Source organism: Moschus berezovskii, chromosome 14 (assembly GCF_049115385.1).
Source record: "Moschus berezovskii isolate FMDL1 chromosome 14, NW_MosBer_1.0, whole genome shotgun sequence".
In the NCBI taxonomy this organism is placed as follows: domain Eukaryota; kingdom Metazoa; phylum Chordata; class Mammalia; order Artiodactyla; family Moschidae; genus Moschus; species Moschus berezovskii.
Window position 1 is genome coordinate 78,309,530 of NC_142473.1, and position 18,847 is coordinate 78,328,376.

An 18,847-nucleotide genomic window follows, 5' to 3' on the forward strand; every position below is an offset into this window, starting at 1 on the left:
TGCACCGGCTGCAGGGAAAACAAACGAGGTGCATCTCAGACTCTCAGTGGAGTTCAGGGTAAAAGTCAAACGCTGCCGCTCGGCGCATCACGACCAGGTTCCCCAGCGCCTCCGCCCTTCCGCTGGGGCTCGGTCGCTCTTCCCGCACGGACCAAAGAAGCGGGCGCGTGGATGTCTCTCGTCTCTGGTTAGGGATGTGGGACTTCGGCCGAGGAAACGTCTTCATCCCCACCATCGCCACAGCCCTCCCTTAGCGGGGCTCCACCGCACTTAATCTCTGCTTCCCTCGAGCCCCAGCGCTGCCAGCGTCACCTTCAGACACCCGGCCCTTTCGGCTCTAGGGCCGCCGGGCCGCCCGGACACCCGCGCTGCGGCGCCGGAAGAGGCGCCGGAAGAGGCGGTGCGTGACGTCAGAGGACGTGCGTGCCGCCGTGCGCCTGCGGTGGGGTTGTGCTGGAGTCGGGCTGGGGCCGTGACACTCCCGCAGACCGCGGGCGGCAGGGCGGTCCGGAGGCAGCGCGGGTTGCTTTCGGAAGAGCGGCTTTAAAGCCTGCGCGCCCGGCTCCGCTGGCAGGTCCGGTCTCCCGGCCTGTCGCTGCGTCTTGTGGGGACCGTCCTGAGGTCCCTTCCTCAGGGGACTTCATTCAGGGCCTCCCGGGGCGGAGGGGGAGAAACGGGTCTAAAATAAAGTTGCTTAAGCCTTACTGAGAGGACCAGACCCTTTCACCTTCGAGCTTCGCTTAGTTCTCACTCGGACCGTGAGAGAGGTATTGGCTCCTCTGTTGACAGAGGGGGAAACTGACTCGGAAAGGGGAAGGCGTTTGCCTCAGGCCACGCCGCTGGGCAGGGTCAGATTTGGATTCAAAGCGAGTCCTTTGGCTGCCGCTGGAGCGCTCGCTCTTGGCCCTGGAAGCGGGGTTCTCGTGCTTAATTCGGGTAAAGAATCTCGGCGTGGAAGGTGGGGGTTAGTTAATAGTTTCCGGGACTCCGCAGGTTTAGTCTGTCTGGGATGGGGTTCTGGAATCTATTTTCAGCAGCCGTGCGGCGCACCTGACAACACATCGCTCCCCAGTGAACACAGCAAGAATGATAGCTGGTTGTCGCGTTAAGGTTTTAAGGCCTCAGTTGAGAGAAAACATCATCCAAGAGCTTCCTCTAAAAATCATGTGGGACTGGGGAGTAGGTGTTTGGTTCTGCCGTTAACTCTGTGGGCAGATGGCAACCTCTGTCCTCTGTCCACTTATTAAATAAGAAAACCTACATGCTTATCACTTGGGAGAATTTGTTAAACATACAGATTCCCAGGACCAGCTTAGTTCTACTGAATCAGAAAGTCTGTGAGTGGGGCTGGGAATTTGTAGGCTAAACAAGCTATTAAAAAGCCTGTTAACCTTTGAGAACTTTTGAGTGACGTTGTCTTGGACCTATGAAAAAATGGACTGTAGGTCCGTACGTGCCCCCAGCGTTCCCGATTTTTTTTTTTTTCCTTTGCGGATGTGTATGCTCTGTATTTGGTGTGGGCTAGACTTTTACTGGCAAAAATGTCAGATTAATATTACTGGTCATTAATATTACTGGTCATTATAATGTGGATTTTTTACTTAACTGAAGACTGGAACGTGGTAAAATTTGAACGTTAATTACCTGTTGATTTCCTGAGTGACGCTGGGTGAACCACTTAACTTTGTGGCCGTTACATATCTTTTTATCAGCATTTTCTACAACGCTTGTTTCAATGACGAGACACCTGTATCCATCCAACATCAAATCTTCTGAGACAGGCCATAGGTGTTTTTAACAAGCTTCAAGGGAAGTTTGATGCAGCCGGTGATGGATGGAGTATGGAAATGCCCTGGGAAACTGAGTTTTAGCCTATTTCTGAATCTTGGTGACATATCACAGTTCCGTTGTATTGTCGTCTTGGGGGACTAATAAGAGTAATGTGGTTTATGGTAGATCCTGGTTTTAGAATTTCTTATTATCTACTTTCTTGTGAATGAAGTGAAAGTACTGTGATAAGCTAAATCATTAAAAGATAAACACTGCAAAAGATAAACATTAAAAGCAGCATCCCCAAGTAACTTAGTAGGGTCCTGATTGAGATGTTGTGATCTCAGAGTTGATTTTATGTAGAAGCACTGATTGCTATTGAGTCATCTCATCTACTTGAAAGGATTATAGTCAAAGCTTTCACAACCCCAACTTAAAGCATCTTTTTTTTTTTTCTTTAAACAGATACCATTGTGTAGTTTGAAGCAGGAATGAAATTTTCTGAAAGCTAAGAGTAGAAGTCTTGGTCGGCATGGAGGACAAAAGACGGCGAGCCCGAGTCCAGGGAGCCTGGGCTGGTCCTGCTAAGAGCCAGGCCACTGCTCAGCCAGGCAAGGACCTGTGGGGATCTCCTGTTTTTGTGTGTGTATGTGTGTGGACCAGTATCGTTCTCTTTTAATTGATGTTAAGGTTTGAATCTTCTCTCTTTTCAGCTCCCACTGCTGAGAACCATCTCCAACAGAGACCTGGTAAAACCTGGATGAACAAGGAGCAGCATCTGTCTGACAGACAGTTTGTGTTCAAAGAACCCCAGGAGGTAAATTCTTGTTTCTTCTTCATCAGTAGCAACGATTTATTTATAAAAGCAACAGTCACATAGTAGACACTCAAATAAATAGTGATTGAATAAGCTCACTAATAGAGAACTGAAAGGCCTATAGTAATAATGAAATGTGGAGTATCAGTTTCTTAGTATGTCTGAGAATTCTTTGTAGTCTTCCCCAATTTATAGGCATATATAATTCCCTTTTTTTTTTTTGCCAAGGAGATGTACTGTGACTAGAGATTATACCATGACTAGAGTTTGCATTAGTTATCTAAGTTCTAACAGTCCTAAAAATGCTAGTGTATCAAATATCTGTAGAATTGGATTGAAATTTTAGCTATTGCAGTGCTTAATCCCGCTGGGAAAAATGTAAGAAACGGGGAAGAGTTGCCGTTTTTAATAACATGGAGAAAAGGAGCTAAAAATCAGGTATCTTGCTGTAGTAATGATTGCATAAATAATGATTAAAACCTATTATTTCCTAGTATGTCTTCTGTTTTTAAAAATCCCTTGGAAAGAATGTTTTTTTTTTTTTTTTCCCCAGAACTGCTTACTGCTAGGAAAACATATTAATTCTAATTTTGTCATCCTTTACTGCCTACTACTCACTCTGGAGTATTTCTAAGAAGAGTAGAACCAGAAGTTTCTGGTGGGATACTAAGAGCTTAGAATAAAACAGGGATAGTTTTAAACCTGTTTTATTTTAGCTAGAAATGAGAGGATACCATAATTCTGCAAGGAAGCCTCCCTGGGGATTAGGAATCTTTCAGAAATAATACCTGACTGTTTCCCTGCAGGTGGTACGCAGAGCCCCAGAGCCACGAGTGATTGAGTAAGTACACTGCTGCCCTCCTGGAATTGTTGCCCACAGTGAAATGGAGAGCCCCAGATCTTTCCCTAGACCTGGTTTTTCCATCTGGAAAAGATAATGGCCAATTAGTGTCTTAAATTTTAAGCTGGGATATCCTTATCTCAGATATCTTTAAACCTGGTATTTTGAGAAGCCTTTCTGAATTTGCTGATGGTGTGGAAAATGCAACTAGATATCTGTTCCTTAAACTCTGACTGGTGTAGATTTCCTGACCCTGTTTGACTAACATATATATAGATAGCAGCTAAAATATCTCTTAGGTAAAGACACAGGAATTTTTTTCCTGAGTCATTGAAACATGGTTCTTCAAAAAACCTTTAATATCAATTTACTAGCAATGCTATGAAAACTGCTAGAAATCTAGACGCTCTTACAGTTCATTTATTAAAACCACAGAATTGTTCCAGAGCAATTAAATGATAATAAACATTTCTTTTATATTGATCTGTGTCTAAAAATATTCTTTTTCAAAATGATGAAAGATGCTTTGATTTCTCTTGTCCTGCTTCTCAGTTTCCATCTAATGCAGATAAATTATCTGTAGAAAGCATGCTTTTATTTTAGCAGATTAACATTATATGTGTACTATTGCTCATGAGCAAGTATTAAGCTGTTTACTATTTGCAGGTCAACTTGTATAATAAAAGTTTGAAACTAACACAAGTATCATCATATTTTCAGAGAGGGTGTGTAGTTGTGGCCTGGCCACTAGTCAGCTATGTAACTAGTCCTTAGGTAAGTTATTACTGTCTCTCTGGACTTGTGTTTCCTTGCCTGTAATATTAAGGGGTTGGACTATATGATCACTTAAGACCCAGTCTGGTAGCTTTAACAGCCTTTGTTTTGTAAATACAAATGTGATACTACCTCCATCGATGGTAAGGAAAAGAAACAAAGCCAAGAAACCTGTTAAACAAGCTACAAATGGGACATTCAGGTTGAAAAAAACGGACAATTGTGAATTTCCAAGACAGAGACAAAAAATGATGGTACTCATTCCTACTTGACCATAGGGTTTGTTAATTCTGTTTATCTAAAATTAGCTATGCTAGATTTTTTAATAGCCAGAAATATCCCTCATATTTGGAGTGAACCATTTTCTAAATATGGCTGAAAATATAGCGCTGAAGTATGAGCACTGTAGGAAACTTTATAGCCAACTAATATTTTGAAACATACTATATGTTTATGATAATAACTCTGCCTACATTTTGGCTCAGAGTGGCTTACACATCCACCTAAGGGCCCAGCTCAGAGATTATGAACTGCTAAGTCACCTGGAAAAGAATGACGTAAATAGTGTCCCTTTCTATTATTCTCTATAACTTATCTCTGTGAGAACCATCTGACACAGCTATCTGGACAGAAACACCTCTCCAGTCTGAATCACATTTCTTACCATGACGTGCCCTTCTATAACAGTTTCGTACTTTTATACATTTGATTAAGTTCAATAAACTTTTTACTGTTCATCTGTTGTGTGCTAGGCACTAGGAGACAGAAAAGTCACCCATTCCAGCCCTTCAGCAGCTCATAGTCTAGTAAATGAAATAGACATGTAGTCTGACAAATTGTGATCCTGACTATCTTGGAACAGTATCCTTCTCGGTGAGGTGTAGTGGTCACAGAGGATGAGATATGTAACATCATTTGACTGGATCACAGGTCAGGAAAGGCTTAGACAAAGTGATACTGAGCTGAGATTTTGAAGGATGAATTAGAATTTTCCACTGGATCAAAGCTGGGGGCGAGTTGGATTGGGGGTGCTAGATAGTGGGGACACATGCCAGCATGTAGAAAAGCGTGGGATCAGACATGTGGTATATTCAGGAGATTCCTAGCAGTAATTACCCTGGAGGATGCTGAGTCTGTGGCAACTGTCAGGAGGTGGACTCTATCATGGGACCTTCTACTTTTGTTCCGTTTATCTCTCTCCGTGTACCAGGCTCCAAGGGGATGCTCAGTTTGGCACCCCTTTGTGTGATAGATTCCTACGCCACATCAACCTGAATTATGGGTGACATATGAAGGTATAGAGTAAGAATTTATCGTGGCCTTTGCCTTCATGGCCTGATTTTGTCGGGATTCTGTACCCAGGGCCGTTAATGGTTGCCACCATCTTACCCCTTATCTGAGTGGTAGAAGAAGGTGGGGCTGTATTTCCCTCGTCTTGCGCCCTCATCAGGAAGTGGTTTTGGTGAGCTGGGACTCTGTGCACTCCCAAGGACAGCTCTTCCTTCCACTAAGTGCAGTGTGTTGTTTAACTTGGTGCTAATAAGTCTTTGTTTTCTTGGTTTTTTAGTAAAGAGGGTGTGTATGAAATCAGCATGTCACCCACAGGCATATCTAGGTAAGTGAATTCTCACTAGAAAGAGACTATAATTAATCACTTACTTCAAGTCTTTTGAAATATTTAGAATGTTCTCCTTTTAGAATGTTAACCTTGATTAAAGTAGGTAACATCTGCCCCTTAAATTCCTGGAGAGCAAATATGTGGTAATATCTCCTTTTATACTAGCTTCAAAACACTTTCATAGCCTCTCTGTCAGGTACAGTGTAACTATTGCTTCTCCAGTTTTTCATGTGAGGAAATGAGGTCCAGGGAGATTCAGTACTTTGTCCTCGTGCTAGATAGTAGTTTAAATTGAAGTTGAGTGTGGTCTCAGCTTCTGCGCTGTGAGTGATGTATTATTGTTAGATTGCTGCAGTTGTTGTTCAGTGGCTAAGTCAGGTCTGACTCTTTGGAACCCGTGGACTGGAGCGTGCCAGGCTCCTTTGTCCTCCACTGTTTCCCAGAGTTTGCGCATACTCATGTCCGCTAAACTAGTGATGCTATCTAACCATCTCATCCTCTGCCACCTGCTTTTCCTTTTGCCTTCAGTCTTTCCCAGCATCAGAGTCTTTTTCAACAAGTCAGCTCTTCACATCACATGGCCAAAGTATTGGAGCTTCAACTTCAGCGTCAGTCCTGAATGAATATTCAGGAATGATTTCCTTTAGGATTGACTGGTTTGATCTCCTTTCGGTCCAAGGGACTCTCAAGAGTCTTCTCCAGGCTCACAATTTGAAAGGATCAGTTCTTTGGCACTCAGCCTTCTTTGTGGTCCAGCTCTCACATCTGTAATGAGTACTGGAAAAACCATAGCTTTGACTGTGCAGACCTTTGTCAGCAAAGTGATAGGCCTGCTTTCTAATATGCTATTTAGGTTTGTCATAGCTTTCATTCCAAGGAGCCGGTGTCTTATAATTTCATGGCTGCAGTCACCATCCACAGTGATTTTGGAGCCCAAGAGAAAAAATCTCACTGCTTCTGCTTTTTCCCCTTATGTTTGCCATGAAGTGATGGGACCAGATGCCATGATCTTAGTTTTTTGAATGCTGAGTTTCAAGCCAGCTTTTTCACTCTACTCTTTCACCTTCATCAGGAGGCCCTTCAGTTCCTCTTCACTTTCTGCCAGTAGAGTGATATCATCTGCATATCTGAAGTTGTTGATATTTCTCGTGGTAGTCTTGATTCCAGCTTGAGCTTCATCCAGCCCAACATTTCACCTGATGTACTCTGCATATAAGTTAAATAAGCAGGGTGGCAATATACAGCCTTGATGTACTCCTTTCCCAATTTCGAACCAGTCCATTGTTCCATCTGGTTCTAACTGTTGCTTCTTGACCCACATACAGGTTTCTCAGGAGACAGGTAAGGTGGTCTGGTACTCCCATCTCTTGAAGAATTTTCCACAGTTCGTTGTGGTCCACAGAGTCACAGACTTTAGCATAGTCAATGAAGCAGAGGTAGATATTTTTCTGGAATTCCCTTGCTTTTTCCATGATCCTGCAAATGTTGGTAATTTGATCTCTGGTTCCTCTGCCTCTTCAAGATCCAGCTTGTACATCTGGATGTTCTTAGTTCATGTACTGCTGAAGCCTACTTAAAAGATTTTGAGTATAATGTTGTTATCATGTGAAATGAGTGCAATTTATGATAGTTTAACATTCTTTGACATTGCCCTTCTTTGGGATTGGAATGAAAACTAACGTTTTCCAGTCCTGTGGTCACTGCTGAGTTTTCCAAATTTACTGACATACTGAGTGCAGCACTTTAACGGCATCATCTTTTAGGATTTTAAACGGCTCAGCTGGAATTCCATCACCTGCACTAGCTTTGTCTGCAGTAATGCTTCCTAAGGCCCACTTGACTTCACACTCCAGGATGTCTGGCTCTAGGTGAATGACCACACCATCATGGTTATCCCGGTCATTAAGACCTTTTTTGTATAGTTCTTCTGTGTATTCTTTCTCCTCTTAATCTCTGCCCTTTCTGTTAGATCCTTACTGTTTCTGTCCATTCTTGTGCCCATCTTTGTATGAAATGTTCCCTTGGTATCTCAATTTTCTTGAAGAGATCTGTAGTCTTTCCCATTCTGTTGTTTTCCTCTATTTCTTTGCGTTGTTCATTGAAGAAAGCCTTCTTATCTCTCCTTGCTATTCTCTGGAACTCTGCATTCAGTTAGGTGTGTCTTCCCCTTTCTCCCTTGCCTTTTGCTTCTCTTTCCTCAGCTCTTTGTAAAGCCTCCTCAGACAACCACTGCTTTCTTGCATTTCTTTTTCCTTGGGATGGTTTTGGTCACCACCTCCTATACAGAGTCCGTAGCTCTGCAGGCACTCTGTCTATCAGATCTAACGCCTTGAATCTGTTCGTCACCTCCACTATACAATCGTAAGGGGTTTGACTTAGGTCATACCTGAATGGTATAGTGGTTTTCACTACTTTCTTCAATTTAAACCTGAATTTTGCAATAAGGAGCTCATGATCTGAGCCACAGTCAGCTCCAGGTCTTGTTTTTGCTAACTGTGTAGAGTTTCTCCATCTTCAGCTGTAAAGAAGATACTCTGATTTCAGTTTTGACCATCTGGTGAGGTCCAAGTGTAAAGTCATCTTTGGGGTTGTTAGAAAAGGGTGTTTGCTATGACCAGCATGTTCTCTTGACAAAACTAATAGCCTTTGCCCTGCTTCGTTTTGTACTCTAAGGCCAAACTTGCCTGTTTTTTTGGGTATTTTTTTGTAGACTTCCCTGGTAGCTCAGCTGGTAAAGAATCTGCCTGCAACGCAGGAGACCTCAGTTTGATTCCTGGGTTGGGAAGATCTGCTGGAGAAGGGATAGGCTACCCACTCCAGTATTCTTGGACTTCCCTGGTGGCTCAGCTGATAAAGAATCTGCCTGCAATGTGGGAGACCTGGGTTTGATCCCTGGGTTGGGAAGATCCCCTGGGGAGGGGAAAGACTGCCCACTTAAGTGTTCTGGCCTGGAGGATTCCATGGACTGTGTAGTCCATGGGGTCACAAAGAGTCGGACACGACTGACTGACTTTCACTTTCACTTTTGAGTATTTCTTGACTTCCTACATTTACATTTCAATTCCCTGGGATGAAAAGAATATCTTTTTTGTGTGTTAGTTCTAGAAGGTGTTGTAGATCTTCATAGAACCAGTCAACTTCAGCTTCTTCAGCATCAGTTGTTGGGGCATAGACTTGGATTACTGTATTGTTGAATGGTTTGCCTTGGCAATGAACCAAGATCATTCTGTCATTTTTGAGGTTGGACTCAAGTACTGCATTTGGGACTCTTCTGTTGACTGTGAAGGCTACTCCACTTCTTCTAAAGGATTCTTGTCCACAGTAGTAGATATAATGGTCATCTGAACTAAATTCACCTGTTCGTGAATTTAATTCATTTTAGTTCACTGATCCGTAAGAAGTCAATGTTCAGTCTTACTATCTCCAGCTTGACCATGTCCAGTTTACCTTGATTCATGGATCTAACATTCCAGGTTCCTATGAAATACCATTCTTTTCAGCATTGGACTTTGCTTTCCCCACCAGACACATCTGCAACTGAGCGACATTTCTGCTTTTGCCCAACCACTTCATTCTCTCTGGAGCTATTAGTAATTGCCCTCTGCTCTTCTCCAGTAGCATATTGGATACCTTCAGACCTGGGTAGGGGGAGGGTGCTCATCTTCCGGTGTCATATCTTTTTGTCTTTTCATACTGTTCATTGGGTTCTTGCAGCAAGAATACTAGGCTGGGTTGCCGTTTCCTCCCCCAGTGTACCATGTTTTGTCACAACTCTTCACTGTTTCCCATCTGTCTTGGGTGGCCCTGCACAGCATGGCTCATAGCTTCACTGAGTTACACAAACCCCTTCACCATGACAAGGCTGTGATCCACGAAGGGGGTTGTTTATTATTGCATGTATTATTGTGTTAATCCTGCATTATTATATATATGTTAAGTTATATTGTATTGCTATATAAAGGTAGATTTCAATAACATTAAAGCATATGTGATTTAGGGTATGTTAGGCCCACTCCAGTGTTCTTGCCTGGAGAATCCCAGGGACAGGGGAGCCTGGTGGGCTTCCGTCTATGGGGTCACACAGAGTCAGACACGACTGAAGTGACTTAGCAGCAGCAGGCAGTAGTCATTATTTCATTTTGAAAGCATCACCTTAGTGCATGTTACTGTAAATCAGTGAGATGTTTAAATAAATCAGAATTTATGTTTCTAAGTGAATTGCCTGGAAAGAGTTGCTTTTGGATTGGAAGTCTCTATAGTTAGTCCAATGGCACTGCCATTGTTACAGCCCTTTTCAGAACTTCCCTTTTAGAGCAAGTTTAATAGTCACATAAGAAAACCAGTTGCATTCTTTTTGTTACATGTGATTGTTAATCTGGTATGGCTTCAGGTGAGCTTTGGCTCTTTTGAAATAGCAACTCACAGTATGTGTAAGCCAAATTATTATGCTTTACACTGAAAACGCATATAGTGCTGTATGTCCGTTATATCTCAGTAAAACTGGAAAAAATAATAATTCAGATCAAACATTGGAAATTGTACAGCTGGTTAAAATCAATAAATTCCTTGTTAAACTGTTAAAAAAAATCAAACGTACCTTCAAAGAGTGAAAATTTATTACCAGTAAGGCTATTGAAGAGCATGTTCCTGTCTTTCAGAACATTTCTTAAGAAAGTTATCCAGAAATCCAAATGCATTGTTAAAATGAAATAGTATATTAGGGACATTGAAATCAAAACCACAATGATATACCACTTTATATTCACTAGAATTTCCACAGTCAAAAAATATAGTAATAAGTGTTATTGTAAGAGAGAATGTGGAAAAACTAGAGCCTTCCTGTATTCCTGGTGAAATGTAAAATAGTACAATCCACTTAGAAAAAAGTTTGGTGGTTTCTTAAAAAGTTAAGCATACCTTTATCATATGACCCAGCAGTTTGACGCTTAGGTATCTTATTCAAGAGAAATGGAAACATACATCCACACAAAGACTTCTGTGTGAAAGTTCATAGCAGCATTCAAAATAGACAAAAGTAGAAACAGCTCAAATCTCCATCAGTTGGTGAATGGACAAACAAAAGGTGTTATATCTATGTAGTGGAATATTTTATTCCACCATAAAAAGAAATGTTGTTTTGATAATTTGCTACAACATGGCTAAACCTTGAAGACATTACACTAAGTTGAATTTTATAGTATATTATACTATACCTCAGTTAAACCTCAGTAAAGGAGAGAAAAAGAAGATATCCAAAACAAGTCTGAGCTGACTGGCGTTGTTGAAATAAGTGTATATTCAGTGAGAGAAAAAATCCTCATTTGGATATGTTTAGTTTGTTACAGTTATAAATGATTGCTTTCCCTATGATTGGCATAGTCTCGGAAGACTCTCAATTGTTAAAGTAACACAGGGCCAGGCATTTTATTATTCTACTTTTCAAAGTGATGCTATCAGGTGGAGAGCATCTTTGTGTTACAGATGAGAAAAGCCAAGGTTCAGAGAGGTTAAGTAACTTGTCCAAGGTTTCACAGCCCAGCAGTGCTGGGGTAGTATTTGAACCATGTCTCTGAAAGCCGTCATGTACCTCCTTATCTTCATTGCCTGTTTTATTGCCTGTCTTACTTGGCAGAGATTGGTTTTTCATCTGGAGCATCATGATCTGGGTGATACCACCCTCTGGGGGTGTGGTAAGATGATTTCATCTACCCACGAAAGGAAGCATCGTCCAGATTAATTTGCTCCGCTAATGGTTGGAGTCTACCCCATCTTCTGTGTTCTTTAGTTAGTAACTGTTCTTTCTGCATCCAGGGTGTGTTTGTGTCCTGGCTTTGTTGACTTGAAAGAGGCCGACTTGGTGTTTGAACAGCTTTGTCGGGATGTTCCCTGGAAACAGAGGACCGGCATCAGAGACAGTAAGTGGATATCTTGAGATCATAGTTGTTGATGTTTGGCCCTGCTTTCCAGATTGTTTTCCAGTACCCTTGCTTCTTGGCATCACAGCCAGACTTACACAGAGATTTTCAAAGCCTAAGTGGAACCCTGACTATGCAGGAATTCGCCAAAGGGGACTGGGAAGAGTGTTCCTCACAGAAGACACAGCACGTGGTTCTCAGTGTGTGGCAGAAGGTGGGCTTTGAAGGAAAGGAAGGAAGTTTGGTTTGGCTGAGCTGTGGTTGACGTGCTTATCTCCCTTAATGTTTGATCACTATTCATTACTTCAGACGGTGCCAGCTTCCCTCTTTCTTCATAGAAGCTTCCAGAACTTGTTTTTTTCTGATTCTGTGTGGCATATATTCTTTTTATTATCTTTTTTATTGTCACTCTAGTTTCACTGGAAGTCTTCTTTAGCTTCAGCATTTGTAGTATTCTGAGCTTGTCAAGATTACCTGACTTGGAGCGGGTATACACAAGCAACAGTACCTGCTATACCAGAGGTGGTCACTGGGGGGCGTCGGTGCTCTAGCATAGAATTTTTTTTTTTCCCTGGCACATTGAGTGATTTTAAATTTTCTGTGGAGAAAGAGGCAAGGTATACTGGCATCACTTTTGTAACAGGCGTCAGAAGGAGAGTCGGCTCTTTCAGGGCAGGCTTCTAATTCCCAGCAGTTTCTACAGCAGGGCTTTCGGTGACAGACTTGGCTTCAATTGCTGGCTCTTTCAAAGTGATTGTTTATTTTAGACAAATGATAGTTAAGTAATTTTCTGATTCTTAATTTTTCTGATCAAGAAAATAGAGCTGATAATAATCCCTATCTTGTAAGGTTGTTGTGATAAATAAATGAGACTGTGCCTGGTAACATACTCAACAGAATGCTTGGCACATAGTAAGCCTTCAGTGAATGTTAACTGCTTTTATTATTATTGTTGTCCTTGTAATGGTTGAAATCAATTGTAGGGAAAAATAGCAGATCTGCGGGTAGCTCCTTCTCTAATTATAAAGTGGACATCAAAAACTTCTGACTGAAATTAACTATGTGCTGTGGTGGGTCAGAGCACCTTTTTCTTTATTTGGAATCAAAAGGGCTTAGATAGTGGTGGCACATGGATGAACAGTTGGTTTTGTTTCCTGTATGGACAGTCATGCCACAGTTTCCTACCTGCAAGTGTTCAGCCTCCATGTCCTGCATCTTAGACCCTCCCTAATGTGAATCCTTCTGTCCTGCGGTGTGGCTCCTTCACTCTTGTTTGTGTCACCACTGACACAATGGGTTGCACACATTCTCACCCCAGAGCATCACCCATACTGGTTCTGCCAGTAGACCTTCTCTTGCCATCCTTTTAGCTGTCGCCATTCCACTCCTGAAGTCCCGTGCCCTTTATGAAGGTGGAACCTTGGGTCGGAGCCCATCCTGCCTCTTCCTCTGTATTTCTCATAGCTCCTTATACATTACTAGGCAGGGTGTTGGCACTCGGTAGGTACAGCTAAAATAGCATTGAACCCTTTCAAAGGCCCTGTATTTTCTTTCTTAGATGTAACTTACCAGCAACCAAGACTTACAGCATGGTATGGAGAACTTCCTTACACTTATTCAAGAATCACTATGGAACCAAATCCTCACGTATGTTGGAATGTTGTTATTGGTATGGTTTTATAGATGATATACTGTGACTGTAGAGGACTGTAAAATAACAATAAATGACCTTGCGGAGCTGCATGGTGGTTCCTAGTTCAAAAAATCCTTCGAGCTCAAACACTGAGTCTTTGTGCTTATCACCGTTGATGTGCTTTTGATCCACAGATGAAGTCAGAGGATGAGAAAAAAAACTGAAACTGGAGTAAACCAGAACCAGACTCAAGGATTTCAGAGAAATGAATCATTTCTTTTCCTAATCTCCCCCTTGCCCAAGCTTTTCTGCCATAGCCCTTTGTGTATCTCCTGGTAGATATTTGCTGTGGTTCCAAATCCGTACAACTGACCAGTGAGGTCAGAATGTTTCTCTCCATGTCCCGGGCTCTTTTCCCATTTGTGAGAAAAATCTGCTGCTTTTCTTGTTGACTTTGTATTCGTTCTGTGGCTGCAGTTCGCATACTGATCGTTGCTTTGGCTTGTCTCTACTGCTTCTTGTGTTTGTAAAAACATCCATGAAAGACGAAGAGATTCTAATATACAAATTAAGCTTATCCAGATGATGGAATTAAGATCCAAGAAATAGCTCTCTGTTTAGCCCTGGAATCTTGCCTTTGGCAAAGAATAATATGGTTTTTGTGGGGTTTTTTTTGAAGGAGACTTTGAAGAAAATGGAGTTTTTCTTATGGCATTGGAATAAAGAGAAATGTGACACATTTAGAACTCCTAGTAATTTCTTATCATAACCTAGCATTTTACTAAAATGTTCAGGGGTAAAATATTGACTGAAGGGAACATGATTTTTTCACATGAAGAGATAGATGAGTGCTCTGGTTTCTAAGGCTGCATTTAGAATGTAACCCAGGGAAGTAGTGAGAGACCCTTTATATCTGAAATTGACTTGGAAACATGAAGAGAATTGAACTAGGCCAGTCCAGCATAAACTGCTGGCTATGTTTCTGCCAGAATTAATGTATCTTCTTATCAACAGTTATAGCAGAGAAGTTGAGGATTAAATAGCGTGTGGGAGAGAAGTTCTTTCATTTGAGCTAATCTTTCAGAACAGGATTTCCCAACCTTGGTGTCACTGACATCTCAAGCACAATAATTCTTTGTTGTTAGGTTGTCCTGTGCATTGTAGGGTGTTTAGCAGTATCTGTGACTTCTGCCCCTAGATGCCAGAGGCACCCCTTACCCAGTCAAGGCAATCAAAAATCACTCTGCATGTTGCTAAACATCTGTTGGGGTTCCAAATTGACCTTGCTTGAGAACCACTGCTTGAGGTTAAATGTAAGACATGTAAGGTCTGCTGAGACAGAGTGATCACTTATGCTTGGGGACATTTTGACAACTCTTCAAAAGAATTGTTTAAATGACAACCCTTTTCTTATATCATAAGTAATATGTATTTATTATTGAAAATTTAGAAACTGCAGATAAATATGAAGAATATTAAAATTTTGGATAGTGCTTCCAACTTGGTTCCAGTCTTTTTTTTTTCTTTTTAAGCAAATATATGTAGACAGTTTTTCTATAAAAATAAAATCAGTTATTCACATACTACATCTAATTTTGCTGTATTATTAACATATTCTAGTATCATATGGTTGTCATATTAGAATTCTTTAATTTGAATTTGGCTGGCTCATAACTTTGTATTTATTGCTAATAGATTTAGTTTGTATACCATCTGGAACAAAATCAAAACAGACGTCCCTTTCTCAGATTTTTTAAGGGAAGATTCCCTAATGTGTATATATGTGTTTGGGATATTAGTTTAATTTTAAAGTTGTTTTTACCTCAAGCTTAGTATTCCATAGCACAGGAGGAGGTTCAGTCATAGGTACTTAGACATCTTTTAGTCTTTTTTTTGGCTGTGCTAGGTTTTCATTAAGGCATGCAGGTTTTCTCAAGTTGTAGCACGTGGGGGCTTCTCTAGTTGCGACTTGCAGGCTTCCGTCATTGTGGAACACGGGTGGGTGGCTTCTGAGCACGAGGGATCAGTAGTTGCTGCTTGCAGGCTCGCTAGTTGCCCCTCAGCGTGTGGGATCTTATTCCCCAACCAGGGATCAAACCTGTGTTCCCTACACTGGAAGGTGGATTCTTAACCACCAGGGAAGTCCCTTTTAGTCTTTTTTCCAAGCTAAATCTTATATGAATCCACTGTATGGAAATGAAAGAGTACCCCTCACTGACTGGTAATCCCACCAGCTTGCCCTCTCCTTTCTCCTCCTGTGGTCCCAGAGGCATCTCTGTGGTACCTGGGTCTCTGCAAAACACTGTGTGAAGTCCACCAAATAGGTCCTTGTATTTTCTCATACTCTTTTCCTCAAATGTCTTTTAAGGATAGAATGTCTTCACTGAACAGTGAGATGACACTGGATTTTAATTTAGACTTTCAGTTCTGCGGGATCTGTATATAGAGTGTTGGTTGGAGAGTCTAAATTAATCCCCTAGTTCATTATTCCTTGTTTTCTCCTTTTCTACTTACTTCACCACCAGAAATAACCAAGAAAAAAAAATATATTCACTCAGAAACATAATGCAAACTTGGTGTTAGCACAGTCCCTAAGCTAGTCAGGGAAGTGCTAATTAGTTTCTCAGTTACACTGCCGAAAAGCTACCATCCTCCTTTATGTTCCTGCGTTTCTTGTTAAGTGTATGATTCCAGCATCTGATCTTTATCCCCACGAAGATAAGCTGCTTCTTGTCATTCAGTCATGGCCAATTCTTTGCGACCTCATGGACTGCAGCACACTAGGCCTCCCTGTCCCTCACCACCTCCCAGAGTTCACCCAAGTTCATGTCATTGAATCAGTCCAACCATCTCATCTTCTGCTGCCCTCTTCTCCTTTTGCCTTCAGTCGTTCCCAGTATCGAGCGTCCCAGGTGGTCCTAGTGGTAAAGAATAGCCTGCCAATGCAGGAGACTTAAGATACACAGGTTCAATCCCTGGGTTGGGAAGATCCCCTAGAGAAGGAAATGGCAACCCACTGTAGTATCCTTGCCTGGAGAATCCCATGGACAGATGAACTTGGTGGGCTACAGTTCATGGGGTCGCAAAAAGAGTCAGATATGACTTAGGGACTAAACTATTATCTATAGCCCTTGAGAAAGAACTAAATATCCTTGACTATGCTTAATGACTACTAAAGACTTTCCCTGTATCAGGGTCTTTTCCATTGAGTCAACTGTTCACATCAGTTGCCAAAGTATTGTAGCTTCTGCTTCAGCATCCGGTCTTCCAATGAGTATTCAGGTGTGATTTCCCTTAGGATTGACTGGTTTGATCTCCGTGCAGTGCAAGGGACTCTCAAGAATCTTCTCCAGCACCACAATTTGAAAGCATCAGTTCTTTGGCACTCAGTCTTCTTTATGGTCCAACTTTCACATCCATATATGACTACTGGAAAAACTATAGCTTTGACTATATGGACTTTTGTCAGCAAAGTTAATACACTCTCTAGGTTTGTCATAGCCTTCCTTCCAAGGAGCAAGTATCTTCTAATTTCATGGCTGCAGTTACCACCCTAGTGATTTTGGAGTCCAAGAAGAGAAAATCTGTCACTGCTTCCACTTTTTCTTTTTCTATTTCCCATGAAGTGATGGGACCAGATGCCATGATCTTAGTTTTTTAAATGTTGAGTTTCAAGCCAGCTTTTTCACTCTCCTCTTTCACTTTCATCAAGAGGCTCTTTAGTTCCTCTTCACTTTTCTGCCATTAGAGAAATATCATCTGCATATCTGAGGTTGTTGATATTTCTCCCAGCAATCTTGATTCCCGCTTGAGCTTCATCCAGCCCGGCATTTCAGATAAGGTACTCTGCATATAAGTTAAATAAACAGTGACAACATACAGCCTTGTCGTACTCCTTTCCCAATTTCAAACCAGTCAGTTCCATGTAAGGTTCTAACTGTTACTCCTTGACCCACATACAGGTTAAAGATAGCTTAAAGCCATAAAATAAATAGGAAATTATTATGGAATTTCACTCTTGAACGTAGGTTAGTTTAATAACATTAAATGTTCTAAGTTTTGTTTGTTGTTATTGCAGTTTTTTTTTTAAATCTTCTGCCTTAGAGGAGCTGAATAGATATTTTTCCAAAGAAGACATACAAATGGACAATGGTGGTGGTGTTGGTGGTTTAGTCACTAAGTTGCATCTGACTCTTGTGATCCTGTAGACTAGCCTGCCAGACTTCTCTGTCCATGGGATTCTCCAGGGAAGAATACTGGAGTGAGTTGCCATTTCCTTCTCCAGGACAAATAGACAGTAGGCACGTGATAAGATGCTCAGCATCACTAATTAGGGAACTGCAAATCAAAACCATCGTAAGATATCATCACCTCATACCTGCTAGAAAGGATATTATCAAAAAGGCAAGAAATAACAAGTGCTGGTGAGGATATGGAGAAAAGAGATCTCTCATACCCTGCTGATGGGAATTTAATTGGTGCAACCATTATGGAAATTTCTCAAAAAATTAAAAATAGAGATACCATATGATCCAGCTATCCCACTTCTGGTTATTTTTCCAAAGAATATGCAAACACTAATTTGAAAATATGTGTGCACCCCTGTGTTCATCACAGCATTATTCATAATAACCAAGATATGGAAACAGCCAAAGTGCCCATCAGCAGGTGAATGGATAAAGATGTGGTGTGTGTGTGTATCTATATATATATGTTATTGTTCAGTCGCTTAATTGTGTCCAACTCTTTGCAGCCCATGGACTGCAGCACGCCAGGCTTCCCTGTCCTCCACTATCTCCCAGAGTTTGCTCAAGGTCATGTCCACTGAGTTGGTGATGCTGTCTAACCACCTCATCCCCTCCACCTTCTTCTCCTTTGCCTCATTCTTTCCCAGCATCAGGGTCTTTTCCAATGAGTTGGCTGTTCGAATCAAGTGGCCAAAGGATTGGAGCTTCAGCTTTAGCATCAGTCCTTTCAGTGACTATTCAGGGCTGATTTCCTTTAGGACGGACTGGTTTGATCTCCTTGCAGTCCAAGGGACTTTCCAGAGTCTTCTCCAGCACCACAGTTCGAGAGCATCAATTTCTTTGGTGCTCAACCTTCTTCATGGTCCAACTCTCTTATATTTATAAATGGACTGGTACTCAGCCATTTAAGAAAAGATGAAATCTGACCTTTTGTGAGACCACGGATGGACCTCAAGGACATTATGTTAAACAAGTCAGGTGGAGAGGGACAGATTGTGTATGGTTTTATTTATGTGTGGAATGTAAAAAATCCATAATACAAATGAACAAACCAAACATGAAGGTAAAAGGAACAGAGTAGTGGTTACCAAAGGGGAGGGGACAGAATGGAGGGCACAACAGATGGAGGTCAACTGCATGGTGACGGATGCAAACTGGATTTTTGGTGGAGGTGAATATGCTGTATGGTTGGAGAAGGAAACGGCAACCCACTCCAGTATTCTTGCTTGGAG

The 18,847-nt window shown here is 41.6% G+C and overlaps 1 protein-coding gene across 5 annotated transcripts in view; it reads left to right on the forward strand.

The window, feature by feature from the left end:
- The first annotated feature begins 415 nt into the window (after nucleotides 1-415).
- Nucleotides 416-18,847, forward strand: part of ALKBH3 (alkB homolog 3, alpha-ketoglutarate dependent dioxygenase) — a 40,027-nt gene continuing 21,595 nt past the window's right edge. Inside the window, exons 1-7 of one of the 5 annotated variants that reach the window (XM_055423872.2) lie at nucleotides 416-767; nucleotides 2,236-2,381; nucleotides 2,484-2,587; nucleotides 3,394-3,428; nucleotides 5,770-5,817; nucleotides 11,632-11,735; nucleotides 13,294-13,382. In XM_055423872.2, the coding sequence (XP_055279847.1) occupies nucleotides 2,303-2,381; nucleotides 2,484-2,587; nucleotides 3,394-3,428; nucleotides 5,770-5,817; nucleotides 11,632-11,735; nucleotides 13,294-13,382 (459 nt within the window). In that variant the 5' untranslated portion in view covers nucleotides 416-767; nucleotides 2,236-2,302. Of the gene's footprint in view, nucleotides 937-2,235; nucleotides 2,382-2,483; nucleotides 2,588-3,393; nucleotides 3,429-5,769; nucleotides 5,818-11,631; nucleotides 11,736-13,293; nucleotides 13,383-18,847 lie in introns of all 5 variants that reach the window. The other 4 variants (XM_055423870.2, XM_055423871.2, XM_055423869.2 and 1 more) reach the window with 4 other exon arrangements.